General features: G+C 42.1%; 1 protein-coding gene across 21 annotated transcripts in view; it reads right to left on the bottom strand.

Annotated features, from left to right (window-relative positions):
• Nucleotides 1–6,714: 6,714 nt before the first annotated feature.
• The window catches only part of NRG1 (neuregulin 1), a 464,304-nt gene continuing 458,006 nt past the window's right edge, over nt 6,715–13,012 (bottom strand). For all 21 annotated transcript variants that reach the window (XM_072030964.1, XM_072030966.1, XM_038170102.2 and 18 more), the window contains one exon: nt 6,715–11,911. In XM_072030964.1, coding sequence (XP_071887065.1) covers nt 11,260–11,911 — 652 coding nt within the window. In that variant the 3' untranslated portion in view covers nt 6,715–11,259. The remainder of the gene's footprint in view (nt 11,912–13,012) is intronic.

Below are 13,012 nucleotides of genomic sequence, written 5' to 3'. Positions count from 1 at the left end.
TGTCAGTGCATCCTAAGCTCTGTGTTATCAGCACTTCTTTGCTGTCAGCAACAAAGGGGATAGGATATCCTCTCCCCTTTGAGAGACTCCAGCTTGCCCAGTCTCTGGGACTCTCAAAGAGGTGATATCATTACTAAGTGAGTAACTCTGGGAGCATTTGCACTATTGATGAGAGCAGTTACATGCTTTAGGCACAATGGATGTCTTGCAGGGGGAGTGGATAACCTTCATCAAGTTCTTAACACATAGATACAACATTTATCTACAGCTAGATAGGACAGCTGGCAGAACTACAATCACTGGACTATAGTCTCATGTCACTTCCTAGGTGTAAAAGGACAGTTGTGATCCTCTTGTCTCTACCACAGCCACCAAGCAATGTCACTGCTTAAACCAAGCCCTTTCCTGTCCTGAAGACCATCTGGTGCATTTACTTTTGGGACTAAGCTGAGGCTACATGTTGGTAGTGGGTGAGATGAGAGCATCTATTTTGCTGCCTGTGTCCCTGTTCTTTTGAGGACTAACCCAGCATGCATGCAGAAGGAGGAGGAACTGCAGTTCCTCATCTCAACTCCCACCCACCACTCCTCCAAGAAATCAGGGAAAATATTTGCTCTCTGGTGCAAGAGATTGTTCAGCTTCTAAGTTGCTAGATGCCTCTGTTCTGAAGTAATTTTCACGACCATAGCTGTCATAGCAGAGTATTGACAGAGTGTCTGGTTTCAGGCCAACATGCAGAAAGTCAAGCTGTACATTTGTTTCCTCCTCCTCCAGGCTTCAAGGAGCACTGCTGAGATCCTGAGTCTCCTTGCTGGCTGCAGGAAGCAAGCCCTGGGTGGGCGTCTCCATGCCAAAGGGCTTCCCTGACAGTCACTTCACACCCCTGAAGCAAGTTGCAGCCAAGAATGGCTGACCTTTGAAGCCCCCACGCATGCCTTGGGCATGATGCACTGCATTGCACTCAAATGGCTGCAACAGAGCAATCCTCTGAATGCCTTTCAGGCTCTCAGCTCAGTAAGGTCTGTGGGTGCCAGTCCTTGTCTGAAAGTGGTTTTGAGCCTGTGCCCTGAAGGCCAGCATGAAGCTATTCCTCAGGCAGTGTGGCACATCTCCCATCACCTCAGTTTGTGATAAATGATACCTTGCTTGGTAAGTGTACCAAAGCTAAGTATGTGCTTGATGGCAGAGCTGTTCATCTTTTACTTCTAAGAGAGAATGTTATAGCATTGACTTTGTTCTGCTATGCCCCAAAAAATCTCATTTTCTTAAATCTTAAAGATGTGATGCATGCATGTGGGATGGTGGTGAGAAACATACAAACTTAGCCCTTTTAGATCTTCAACCAAGGAACATTTCCAAAGATCTTGGAACTATATGCTGACATTGATTTTGGTGAAATATCAAAGAAGGAGCAAGCAGCAAGCATGCTTCTACAGCTGAGAACCTGTTGCTGTCACCTAGGGACAAAGCTGAGAGTTGTTCTGCTCTTGAGCCAGTAGAGTGCTTGTCAGTCAAATGAAGTTGTAAGGCTGCAGGATGGAAAGCCTTGCTTTTTGAAACCCATGAGAACGACATTAATTTGCCAGAGTGAAGTTTACTAGAAATACTGTGATTGACATATCTGAAGTCCTAAAATGGCAATTGCAATTAATTAGGAGGGGCATGGAAATATTTGGATAGGTTCTGGGCTATATATCAGGAAGCCAAACAAAGGAAAGATCTGAGCATAGAATTACCTTGTAGACAGTCCTGTTACTTTGACTTCAGCAATCACAATTTTCTCTTTGGATTTTATAAAGCTGTTTGTAATAGTCTATGCAAGTGTGCTTTGAAAGAAGTGGGCAATTGGAATGAAAGAAGTAAGAAGGACTAAAACATAAGAGTTGTTTTCTGTGATTTCGTTTAGATGACCCAGGCTGCATGACTCAGTACCATGATAATTAAACTGCTGATTACAATGGAGAAACAAGATACCTTGGTCTGCCAGCTTTTTTTTTTTTTTTTTTTTTTTTTTTTTTTTTAAGTTTTATTTATTTGGGATTCATAGTATGAGCTTCATATTTTGTAATCAATTAGCCTTCAGAGAAATTTTGCATGTTGGAATTACAGTATATTTTAGTGGTTAAGGTGTTTCATGTAACACTAGGGTGGCATTCTTCTGTTTCCTAGAGCTTTTTCTAGGTGAAGTTTTTAAAACTGGATGCTGAATTGCATATTACTGAATTTTTACTGTAACATTCATATAAATGGCCTTTACTGACTGTAGTTTTGGGTTACTGCTTTCACAGCACCAGTAAGTTCCCATTGCTCTTTCCAGGAATGACACTATAAGCACAAGTATCTCAGTCTCCTCATTCACATTCTCCTTATTGTCTACTTCTGTAGAGAATTTGACCCTTCTCACCAATTTGGGGGCTTTCAGGGTGCAAAGGTGGAGTACAAGGCTGGAACCTATTGAGAGACAGATCTCAGAAGAAAGAATTGCTCTTTTGAGATTTTCTCTTTGCTGCACATAGAGGTTCCTGGGCCCATCACTTGGACATTTTCATCCTGTTTAGGATGAATCCTTGAAATGACCTAGGGTTATTTCAATGAAATGAGTGGCGCACTGCCACCCTCAACCCTAGTCTGTCCCCTTACTCTTCCACCCCACCAGTCCCTTCTCAGTCCTGACCCTGTCAAAGGATTCTCTCCAAGCTATGATTGAGTCTCTCCAACTAGGGAAGAAGGAGGCATTCCCTTTCAATCCCTTCACAGCTGTACAGCACAAAACCCACCCTCATTAAAAATATGTATATATATATATATATTATTTATTTATTTTTGGTAGTGCCAAAGGTGTTTCCTCCTGGATACAGGCAGTTTTGCAGCTGTTCAATGGCCTTACTGAATCATTTTTTTTTTTTCCTTTCCTGTCACTGAGCTGCACTGAACATCAGGAAATCATTACAATAAATTGGGAGACTGTGTATGTGTGTGCACACATAGAGGACACATCACCCAGTTGTCTGCAGCGATGTGCAGGGTAAGTTAAAATACCTCCCACACAATGTTTGGTTTCTGAAGATTGCTTCCAAATTGGCCATTAGTAGGGTAATGATTTAATCAGTTGTTAACAATGACTGTACTCCCTACCAGCTGAAGAGCATGTAACCTTGCAACAACTCTCTTGTCACCTCCTCTGTTGCTGTCATCAGAAAATCTGGCCTTATTTTGGGTGATTTCTATACTACACTGCTACACTGCTGCCAGGGTTCCTCTCTTCTGAGTTGCTAGGGTATCACATCCAGTGCAAGAAAGTCTCTTGTTATCCCCAGGGGGAAGAAATAAAATGGAGACTTGGGCAGCAGCTGTCATTTATGTTAAAAGTCCAGCTTCCAATTAAAGTTGATGCTAGATTACCTCCTAGAACTAAGGGTTTAGAGAGTGAGGTCTAACTTGCAAGGGGAAATCTGTTCATGTTGATGTCTTTGTCTCAGTCTCTGTCAGTCCCTTCAGTGCTTAGGAAGTGCAGAAACTAAATATCCCCTGTTGGAGAGTGTCCTGGTTTCAGTTAGAACAGAGTTAATTTTCTTCCTAGTAGCTGGTAGGGTGCTATGTTTTGGCTTAGGATGAGAAGAGTGCTGATAACACCCTGATGTGTTAATTGTTGCAGAGCAGTGCTTATACTAAGCCAAGGACATCTCAGCTTCTTGCTCTGTCCTGCCAGTGGGCAGGCTGGGGGTGCAGTAAGAGCTGGGAGGGGACAGACCCAGGACAGGTGACCCAAACTAGCCCAAGGGGTATTCCATACCATCTGACGTCATGCTAAACAATATATAGGGGTGGCTCTAGCTGGGGGAGGGGGCCGGACTGCTCGGGGTTAGGCTGGGCATCGGTCAGCGGGTGGTGAGCAATTGCACTGTGCATCACTTGTTTGTACACATTATTATTAGTAGTACTATTATCATTATTGTATTATTATTATTATTATTATTATTATTATTATTATTATTATTATTATTATTATTATTATTATTATTGTTATTATTATTTTCCTGTCTTATTAAACTGTCTTTATCTCAGCTCATGGGCTTCACTTTCCATTTCTCTCCCCCGTCCCAGAGAGGGAGGGGGGAGAGTGAGCGAATAGCTGCGTGGTGTTTAGCTGCCGGCCAGGTTAAACCACGACAGAGAGAGATGTAGGATGCTCAGCTCCGCTGACATGACAGCACTAGGAGTGCTTTGCCAGCTCTTTATTGCTGGGAGATGTGGATCTTGCCTTAAGACCCATTTTTGATAGGTGGCAATGGAGGCATCGGGAACATACCAGTGATTCATGACATTTGCTCTGCTAGACTTTCCTATGCCTGTCCCATATTCCCTATGTCTGGAGATGTAGGGAATAATTTTGCAATCAGTAGAACTTCTGTAATATGGGCTAATCTGTAATGACTCCATCAAAAGATTGCAGCATTAAGCAGAAGAGGCGCTCTGGGATCAGAAATCCCCAGTGCCCTGTCTTGTTTCTGAATGGTGAAAGAAACATAGCCCTGAAGTGTTCCCAGGCCCATTGTGAAAGGTCTGTTGTCAAGAGATTTCAGACTTGTAACCTAAAAACAGCCTATGCTACCTTGCTTGGGCTACACACTTGGGCTGCAGGTTAATCACCAGTTACTAGCCACAACATCTCTAGGCATTTGGTACAGTTTTCCTCCCATCAGCTGTTGCTAAGATGGACAGCACTAGCTTGGGAAATGTGTCATCCAAATCATTCATTCACAACTGGGTGGAATTGGCATGCTAATAGCATTCCCAGCTGTAGGCTGTAGAAATGAGAAGAGGGTATTGCTTGCTTTTGCTCTAGTATTCTCTGAGGCCATCTGCTCTCAGACCTTATGGAGAAGAGCAGAGGCAGGAGTCTGACAGAGGGAGGTGATAGGATAAAGACACCACGGAGTGATGAAAAATGGTTTTGCAAGGACATTTGGGACACAAAAGTATAGATTTCCTAAAGCACTCCAGATTTGGTCTGGGTCAATTATGACATAAAGTCCTTAGTCCCACTGACTGTGAGTGGTTATTATGGTACTTAAATTCTTCAGAAGTGCTCTTCCTTCCTTTCCCACTCAAGAAAGGGCTATTGCTTCTCGGAGCAACTCATTCCCACTTTAGCAGCCTACAATGGAAGATAAGAGGAGCTCCTTCCTGTCCTGACAATACTACTGTGCAATGAGATGCTGTCTTAGGCTTGCTCTGAGGTGACAAAGCCAACTAACACGTTCAGGTGAGGCAAACAGCCTGAACACCCAGACTTCTAGCTACTGGATGCCTGTACAGACAATAGTAAGGCAGAGAAAATGTTGGAGGGGAACAGGAACTGAACCTGTCCTTAGGCCAATTCATTGTGTTGAGAACAGGGGAGAGAGTGAAAGATTATGCCCCCCCCCCCCTAGTATCTTATTCAATGCCTACAGGTAGGAGGCAGGAATCTGACCTATACATTTCCACTGGGCCTGGGAACAGATGGATGTTAAAGATGTGAAGGATGTCTTTGTGCTTTCCTCTTTGTTTTACTCGCTCATACCTTTCCTTCTTTTATTTAATTCTTGTCAATAGCAAATAACTTTATGAACTGATATCATGCAAAGACAGCCCGTTCAACTGTCTGGCCTGACACCTCTCCAAGACTGGCAGATGTGTGCAGAAAGGTAACTGCAGGGCAAATATATTTGATATTTCCACCCTATACAACCTCCACTTGGTTTCAGTTCAGGTATTTCCCAAATCTCATGTGGTTTCTGTGGATTTAGTAATCCTCATTGGATTACAGTCTGAAATCAGGACCTCCCTTAAGCCTATGGAAGCATTAAAGACCCATGAACTTTAGCAGCAAGGAGTGCTCCAAGTTCCTTTTTCCTCCATTGGAGAATCACATCTTTTTGAAGATGGTGCCTGCTAGTTTTGTTTGATCCCTCAGTTTCTTGTAGTGGAAGACATATTGAACAACCAGCCCATTTGTAGCCTCTGCTATGAATATGCTATGAAATATGTTTTCATAGACCCTTGTGATATCACCCCTCATCAGTCCTTTGTTCCCAGCTAATGAGTCCTAGCCTTTTCCCTGTCCCGTGGACCATGCTGGCTCCAGATATGTATCCATCCCTTTCACCCTCCAAACCATTCCAAATGAATTCCAATAATTCTATTCTGAAACAAGAAGAACAGAACCACTCATTATATTTAACCATGGATTTATACTGCATTATGGTCATGTCCTCTAATAATTCCTAGCCATCTATTTTGCTTTTTTTGACTGTTATAGAGCAGTGAGGTGACATTTGTAGAGTAGCCTCTCATGGCCCCAAAATGCAACAACTCTTCCACTCCCCATCCTCCTTCCTCCCCTGCCACCCCACTTTGGTGGTAAAATGGTCATGGCAAATCTAATTATTCTAATTTATGAAACTACGAATATTTTACCTAGGAATAGGAATGTCTGCCAGAGGCCTCCATACAAACAATCTAGAAAACTCAGGGAACAGTGGCTCAAAATGCATAAAGCCTCTGGGACAAACCTGGAGCTAGGCAAAACAGGACCTTTACAATAACATTTGGATCCAGAAAGATGGTGACTACTGGTCTGACACAGTCTGCTGAGCAGCTGGGTCAGTACAACACATAAGCAATTTAATCCAGCACCTCTTTTACTGAAAATGAATAACAAAACCTTAATAAATCAACAATTACTTATTGCTGTATTTGGGATAATAAATTCTTTAGTTTATCAGTAGCTTGTGGCTTCCATAGCATGTTCTTTGAACAGTTTGCCTTTCAGTTACATCCCCTTTCTCTCCTGAACAATAAATTAGCATTCTTTTTTTTTTTCTTTAAAGGAAAAGAGGGGAAAAAGAGGATATATTACAATTTTTTTTTCAAAGCAAAAAGAAAAATGCAACATATTTTTGACATATATCTTAAAATAATATGAGGATAACTTTCTCCGCGTGTTAGATGCCTATGCATAAATAATAAAGGACGTTATGTTATTTACAGTGTTACACAATAAACTAAGAGAGTCTTATTTAACACATAATCCATAAAGACAGTAAATGATGAAAACATCCAAGTATGTACAAGATGTATTTACAATAGAATAGAGAATTACAAATGATGATAATTGGCCATGTTCTTTGTCTGCCCTTCTCTGCAGCATTTCATAGGTGCTTTTTTTTGTTTCTTACTAGAAGTAAGTCCCAGCTGATGGTATGTAGCCACACTGCAGAGCCAGGAAGTGTCCAACAGGTTGAGATGTGTCCTTTGAAGGAACACAAGTTTGCTATCCTGGATGTTCAGGTAACTGCTTGTAGTGTGTGTGAGAGAAGCAGGGAGATGCAGTGTTGTTTTGGAGGACTGAGCTTCCCTGGTTCCCTGATAAAGGCAGTGATTGATCTCTCAAACCTGGGGGTGTTGGGGTGGCTCAAGTGAGGAAGGGAATATGTGGGCCAAGAGGAGGGAGTAGGCTTTCCTCTGTTATAACAGAACTTCTGTGGAGCTGTAATGTTCTACACCAGCTGAACAGGCAGGCTGTACCAGGTTGTGTACAACATCTTCCAGCTATACACCCCTGAAGGAAGCCTTTTTTTTCCTGGAGAACTTCTGCATATAAACACACACACAGGGAAAACTCACGGCTTAAGTTAAATGACATGAAAAGAAACCAGGACAATCTGAACGACTTGGCCCAAAGGCGTTGGGACTGCCTAGCTCAGAGGTCCGGGTTGATGAAGCGAACATCCCCAAGGGGGGAGCTGGCCTTTCCTGTAGGCACTTGCTGGCTCTGCTCTGCATTGCTGCAGTCTCCAGCACCTTGGCCAGCAGGAGCTGGCTGCAGTCCGCCAGCAGAACCTGTGGCCATGTAGACTTGCTAACTTCAGGGTGTGGACTTGACTGACGTGGACGATGCCTACCATCCTCACAGTATGCTAAAAACAAGTCCAGAGGGGAGGGGGCCGCGTCCTGCTCCCACTTCTGTGAGTGCCAAGCCAGGGCAACTCCCGTAACTCACTGCTGCATGAATTGTGCTGTAAGGCTGGGATCTTCCCAAAGACCTAAGGGCTTAGGCAGCCATATCCCCAATTGTATTTTCTTGTTCTTAGGTCCGTGTGAAGTCCCCAGCCTAATTTCATGCTGACTCTATAACACACTACTATATGTACCAGGGGGAGGAGCAGGGACTGCACACCGCTTTGACTTTGAGGCACTGCAACAGAAGAGGTGTGACACTTTCCCCTAGATTCACACTGAATAAATCTCACATGTACAGCTCCCAAGCATGCAATTGCTCCTTCCTTTTCTATTGGCCCTATTGGGTAGTCAAATAATTTACTCCACTTCAAGGCAAGATCCTTTTCCATCCTGATTAATCTGTCTGGGCTATCACAGACACCTGAATGTGAGCTGGCCTTGTATGTGATCTATACTGGAGGAGATTACAAAAGCCCTGCATTATAATCTCTATTCTGCCACTAAGATAGGCATTTTGGGAGCAAGTATCTTGCTTCTATGCCCTCCTTTTTCTGTCTTGTCTGTCTCATACGATCTTTGCAGTATCAGAAATGTTACTGAAAGGACAGATTTTCAAGTGCCTCTGGAAACTAAACAGTGCAAAACTTTTGGAAACTGGTGGTCTGCAATCAGGAAAATTCACCTGGCCCTCTGTACTACTGAGTTGTAGAGTTACTGGGGAGGTGGATGTACTGCTGCATGGGATTGCAGATAAATAGGCATGACTAAAGGGATGAAAATGAGTGTATGGTATCAAGAATTTGTACAGAGCTTTTGTTTTGGTCTGCAAAGGCAAAGTATGTTCAAGTACATGCCAGCTAGGGAAGAAACGGCAAAAGGGTCTTGAGTCTGGACAGTTTTTAGTTGCCAAGCTTTGCCATCTCCCATAGACTTCTCAAATAAGCAGTGCTATTTAAGTCACCATGTAGCCCAAAGCTGTACTAGTTTCCTCATCTTTTGCTTCCACCACCAGCATCCTAGCATCCAACTTTGTCATCATTTTCTTCCTATTCTAAGTTTTTTTTTGTTCTTTTTCTGCTGAATCTGGTGGTCAGTTAGACTCCTCCAAATTCTTACTAATGTGACGTGCTTGATCTATACAGTGAGAAACTCATTAATTTTCATCCTCCTGATAAATAGCTTCATTTACTAAACTTTGCTTTCAGGTCTGAAATCAATAGGACATCTTGTTCAGCAAAACTCTTAAACACATGCTTAACTTTATGCATACACTGGATGCGTCAATGGGAGTCTAGCACATGCTGAAGATAACTTTTGCTGGGATTAGCATAAGCATATGCTTGAACAATTTACTGAGTCAGGACTTTAGTTGCTTGGGTTTACATCTCACAAAATTTCCTTGACTTATTTCTCTTCATTTAACTGGGACCAGGACGTGGCCCAAAGGATGAGTGTAGTTTGGCTGAAATTCTTGTTCTCTTGACATGGCTCTTATTTAGAGTCCAGTAATACCTGTAGAACATATGTTCTCATTTTCAGAATCCCCGGAGTCTAGGAAAAACATTTGTTTTCCACATCAATCCTGAGTCTATGCTGTGCCAACTGAACACAACAAAAATGAAAAGAAGAGAAGAGGCAGAGTGACCCTGACTAAACTGTTAGGAATTCAGTGCAAAAGAGGCCATTTGCTTCTGTCTGAATGGATGCAACAGCTCCAGCACCGACAGCACCCTTATTCATTACTAGTCAAAGACTTCAAGGCCATCAGTGGCTACATAAACATTCATATCAAATAGCCACGCACAGTACGGCTGTAACCCACATTGTGTGCTTGCCTTCATAAATGGCCTTTGCATCAGCCTGGCCTCCTCCACCCCAAATAATGGAGTCAATAAAGGTGACTAGAAATGAATTCCATACTTTTGCTATGTCCTTCCTACTGCCTATCCTTTTTAACTACTCAGCAGATAAATTCTTCCCTGAAAGTCATTTCTGTGTCCGAGAATAACCCTTACTCCAAAAGCAATGCTAACAAGGTATTGCTAGAAGCTTGTCAGGGATTTTTTTGAGTAGGGGAAGAAACAGGAGAAAACTGAGGGGAAAAAAGAATAAACCATCTCTTAAAAATCAACATTAAAAAATAGAGGTGAAAACTGATTGCACTTTTATTAGTGGCATTTGTTTTCCAGCTAGATCTCTTCCTTGCTTGGTTACAGATATCTGCTATAATATTTGCCCCATTAACTTAAACTAATATAAATCTTTTTTTTTTTTTCTTCTCTCTTTTCTTTTTTTTTTTTTTTTTTTTTTTTTCTTTTTTCTTTTTAAACTTTTAAATAGAATATTGGGTTCAAAGCTTCAGCTAACCTAAACCCATTTTCTAAGGGATAACTAGAACAATTAGTATCTGGAAAATAATGAAATGGCAGCTCCTAGTGATTACAAGCTGACCTCTGATTAATAATATATTTGGTTTAAAATCACAGTATTACTTTCTTTCTATAAGTAACATTACTTAATGCATTTTTTTTTGTTTTTGTGTTTTTTTTTGTTGTTTTTGTTTTGTTTTGTTTGTTATCCTGCTGTAATTAATAGTAGCATGCTGTTGGATCTACTATTATCCCAGTGCTCAATGAAGCAAACCTTTTGGCTGGCAGAGAGCAGACAAAACTCATTTCATATACAGAAAGGAAAATAAAACTTCTTATAGAAGAAAATATCTTTTTTGTTGATTTTTTTTCTTTCTTTCCTTTTTTTTTTTTTTTTTTCTGTTTTTTTTTTTTTTGTCATTTTCTGGTGAGGTGAGTAGGGTGGGAGTGCCATAAGAGGGCTTTTTTGATCTGGGGATTCTACAACAAGCAAACAGAGGGACTTCTGCAATTCTTGCAAATCATACATCCAGTCATTATAATGCAGTGCACAAAAAAGCCAGGATAACTGAGGGCTAGAAGATTTTGCAAAATACTATGGGACAGCAATCATTGTAGCTGTACAAAACTTGCTCTCAACATAACATAACATAAAGGCACCATTGATATCTTTCCCCATTTTTGAAATACTGTAAAAAATTGCTACATATGGCACATAACACATTTGTACATACGTATATTTAATTTATAAAAGTTTTTTTTTCCTCTCCTGTTTTCTATCAGCGGAATTGCTAAAATAAAATAAATTGTTTAATTTAAAGGTGGAATACTTCATTATATAAAATAAAGTTTTACATGTGAATCTATGTGTTTTGTTTATGTCTTATACAGCAATAGGGTCTTGGTTAGCTATTACACTAGACAACCTCGCTTGCAACTCTTCTGGTGTGGAGAAGCGATTTGCTGGGTTAGTCCTGCTCTCAGCCAGCCGGTACGCAGTGGCCGGCTCCATATTGGTGGCCATGGGGTTTTGTATGCTCAGAAATGGTGTATCCTCACCTATTCTTTCATCCTCTGTTTCGCTCTCAGAGCTGGTGCTCTCAGAGCTTGTGTCGGAGTCCACGTCTACCCTGCTGGAAATATGGCCATTGGGCTTTGTTCTTTTCACCCGCCGGGTGTTGGTGAGTTTCTTTGGAGGCTCCTGTGCTGGTTCATACTCCTGTGTGGTCTCGTACTCCTCATCCTCCACTATCCTCAGAGGACTTGGTGGCAGACTGTTGCTCTCGTGGACTGGATTGTGGTGGAAGGAGTTGAACTGCTGAAGGTGGTTGTCGTACTTCTCACGCAGCCGTGGCGGGGTCACCAGGAGCAGCGGCCTCTCTTCTTCCATAAAGGGACTCACCGCCACCGAAGGGATGGAGACGGTCAAGCTGGAAACTGGCGGTGACATTTCAGATGGGGGGGACTTGGGAGAAGTCGGAGTGTGGAAGTCAACAGGTGACATGCGAGCTGGTGTGGTCATAGCTGAGACATACCTGACGAAAAGAGATGGGAGAAATTTGCGGACACAGAATCAGCAACACGTGAACATGGCTGCTCATGTGGGCTGTAAGGAAGAAGGCAGAGAGCCCCTTAAGATCCCCAGCATCCTCATGTGCATCCTCAGCATCCAGACATTCTTGTTGCTATTAGTTCTATAGCATATGAGCCTGTAAAACCTCTGACTTCTGGGACTTTGGGGGGAAATGTTTGAAAGCAGGAAGAGCAGAGCAAAGCCCCTAGGTCTATTCACCTCAGAAGAGCCATGGAGATGCTGTAAATTATTTGCCAGAATAATTTCCTGGAATGAAGCCAGGGAAGGGATTCAGAGACTGGGGGACTGCCAGAAACAAAATGCATTTGCAAGTATTTTCTCTAATGGCTGCTGCACTTCTGGCAGGATTTGGCCAGGGTCAGGGATACATGCAAACAAATAGGAGAAAAAAAAAAAGGGAGGGAACTGAGGGACAGTTCTCCTGGGGCTTCACCCTCTTCTGGCAACCAGACTGTCTCAGGATAAGGAGGAACGCAAAGTCTGGACAAAATCTAGAGCCAGATTCTGTTAATTTCAATTGCTAGGGATAGTCAGAGGAGGATTTGCAGCACTGTCCCTGCAGCTTTGTTCTGCTCCATGCATAGTGAGCTAGCTACTCTATCCAGTAGGTTTATCTGCAAAGAAACATGGCTCCATAGTGCAGTGCCTGAGGCATGCCCAGGAATCCAGCATGAGAATCAGGACATTTATTACAGAGTGGACTCTTGATACTAGAGTGTATAGAGCTTCAAGCATTTCAAAAGCAATCATATATTCCTCCTCTAGGAAGTTGCAATAAGCACTGCACTTGTCTGAGCACTTGTTATATCATCTCCACACTGCCACCTTACAACCCTGTTCCTGTCTTGAAACAACATAAAACATCTGAAACACTTTTTTTTTTTTTTTTTTTTTTTTTAATGCCAGCTTTTGTTTCAGTGCAATGTAATCCTTACAACTTTCCCTTTGGGTTTTGCAGCATTAAAATTATTATTATTTACTTTTGGCATTATTACATATCAGCATGTGCTTCCTTGCCTTTTCTGACTGGGCCCAAGTTCAG

Source organism: Anas platyrhynchos, chromosome Z, assembly GCF_047663525.1.
Source record: "Anas platyrhynchos isolate ZD024472 breed Pekin duck chromosome Z, IASCAAS_PekinDuck_T2T, whole genome shotgun sequence".
In the NCBI taxonomy this organism is placed as follows: domain Eukaryota; kingdom Metazoa; phylum Chordata; class Aves; order Anseriformes; family Anatidae; genus Anas; species Anas platyrhynchos.
This window is presented reverse-complemented; position numbering and strand designations above follow the sequence as displayed.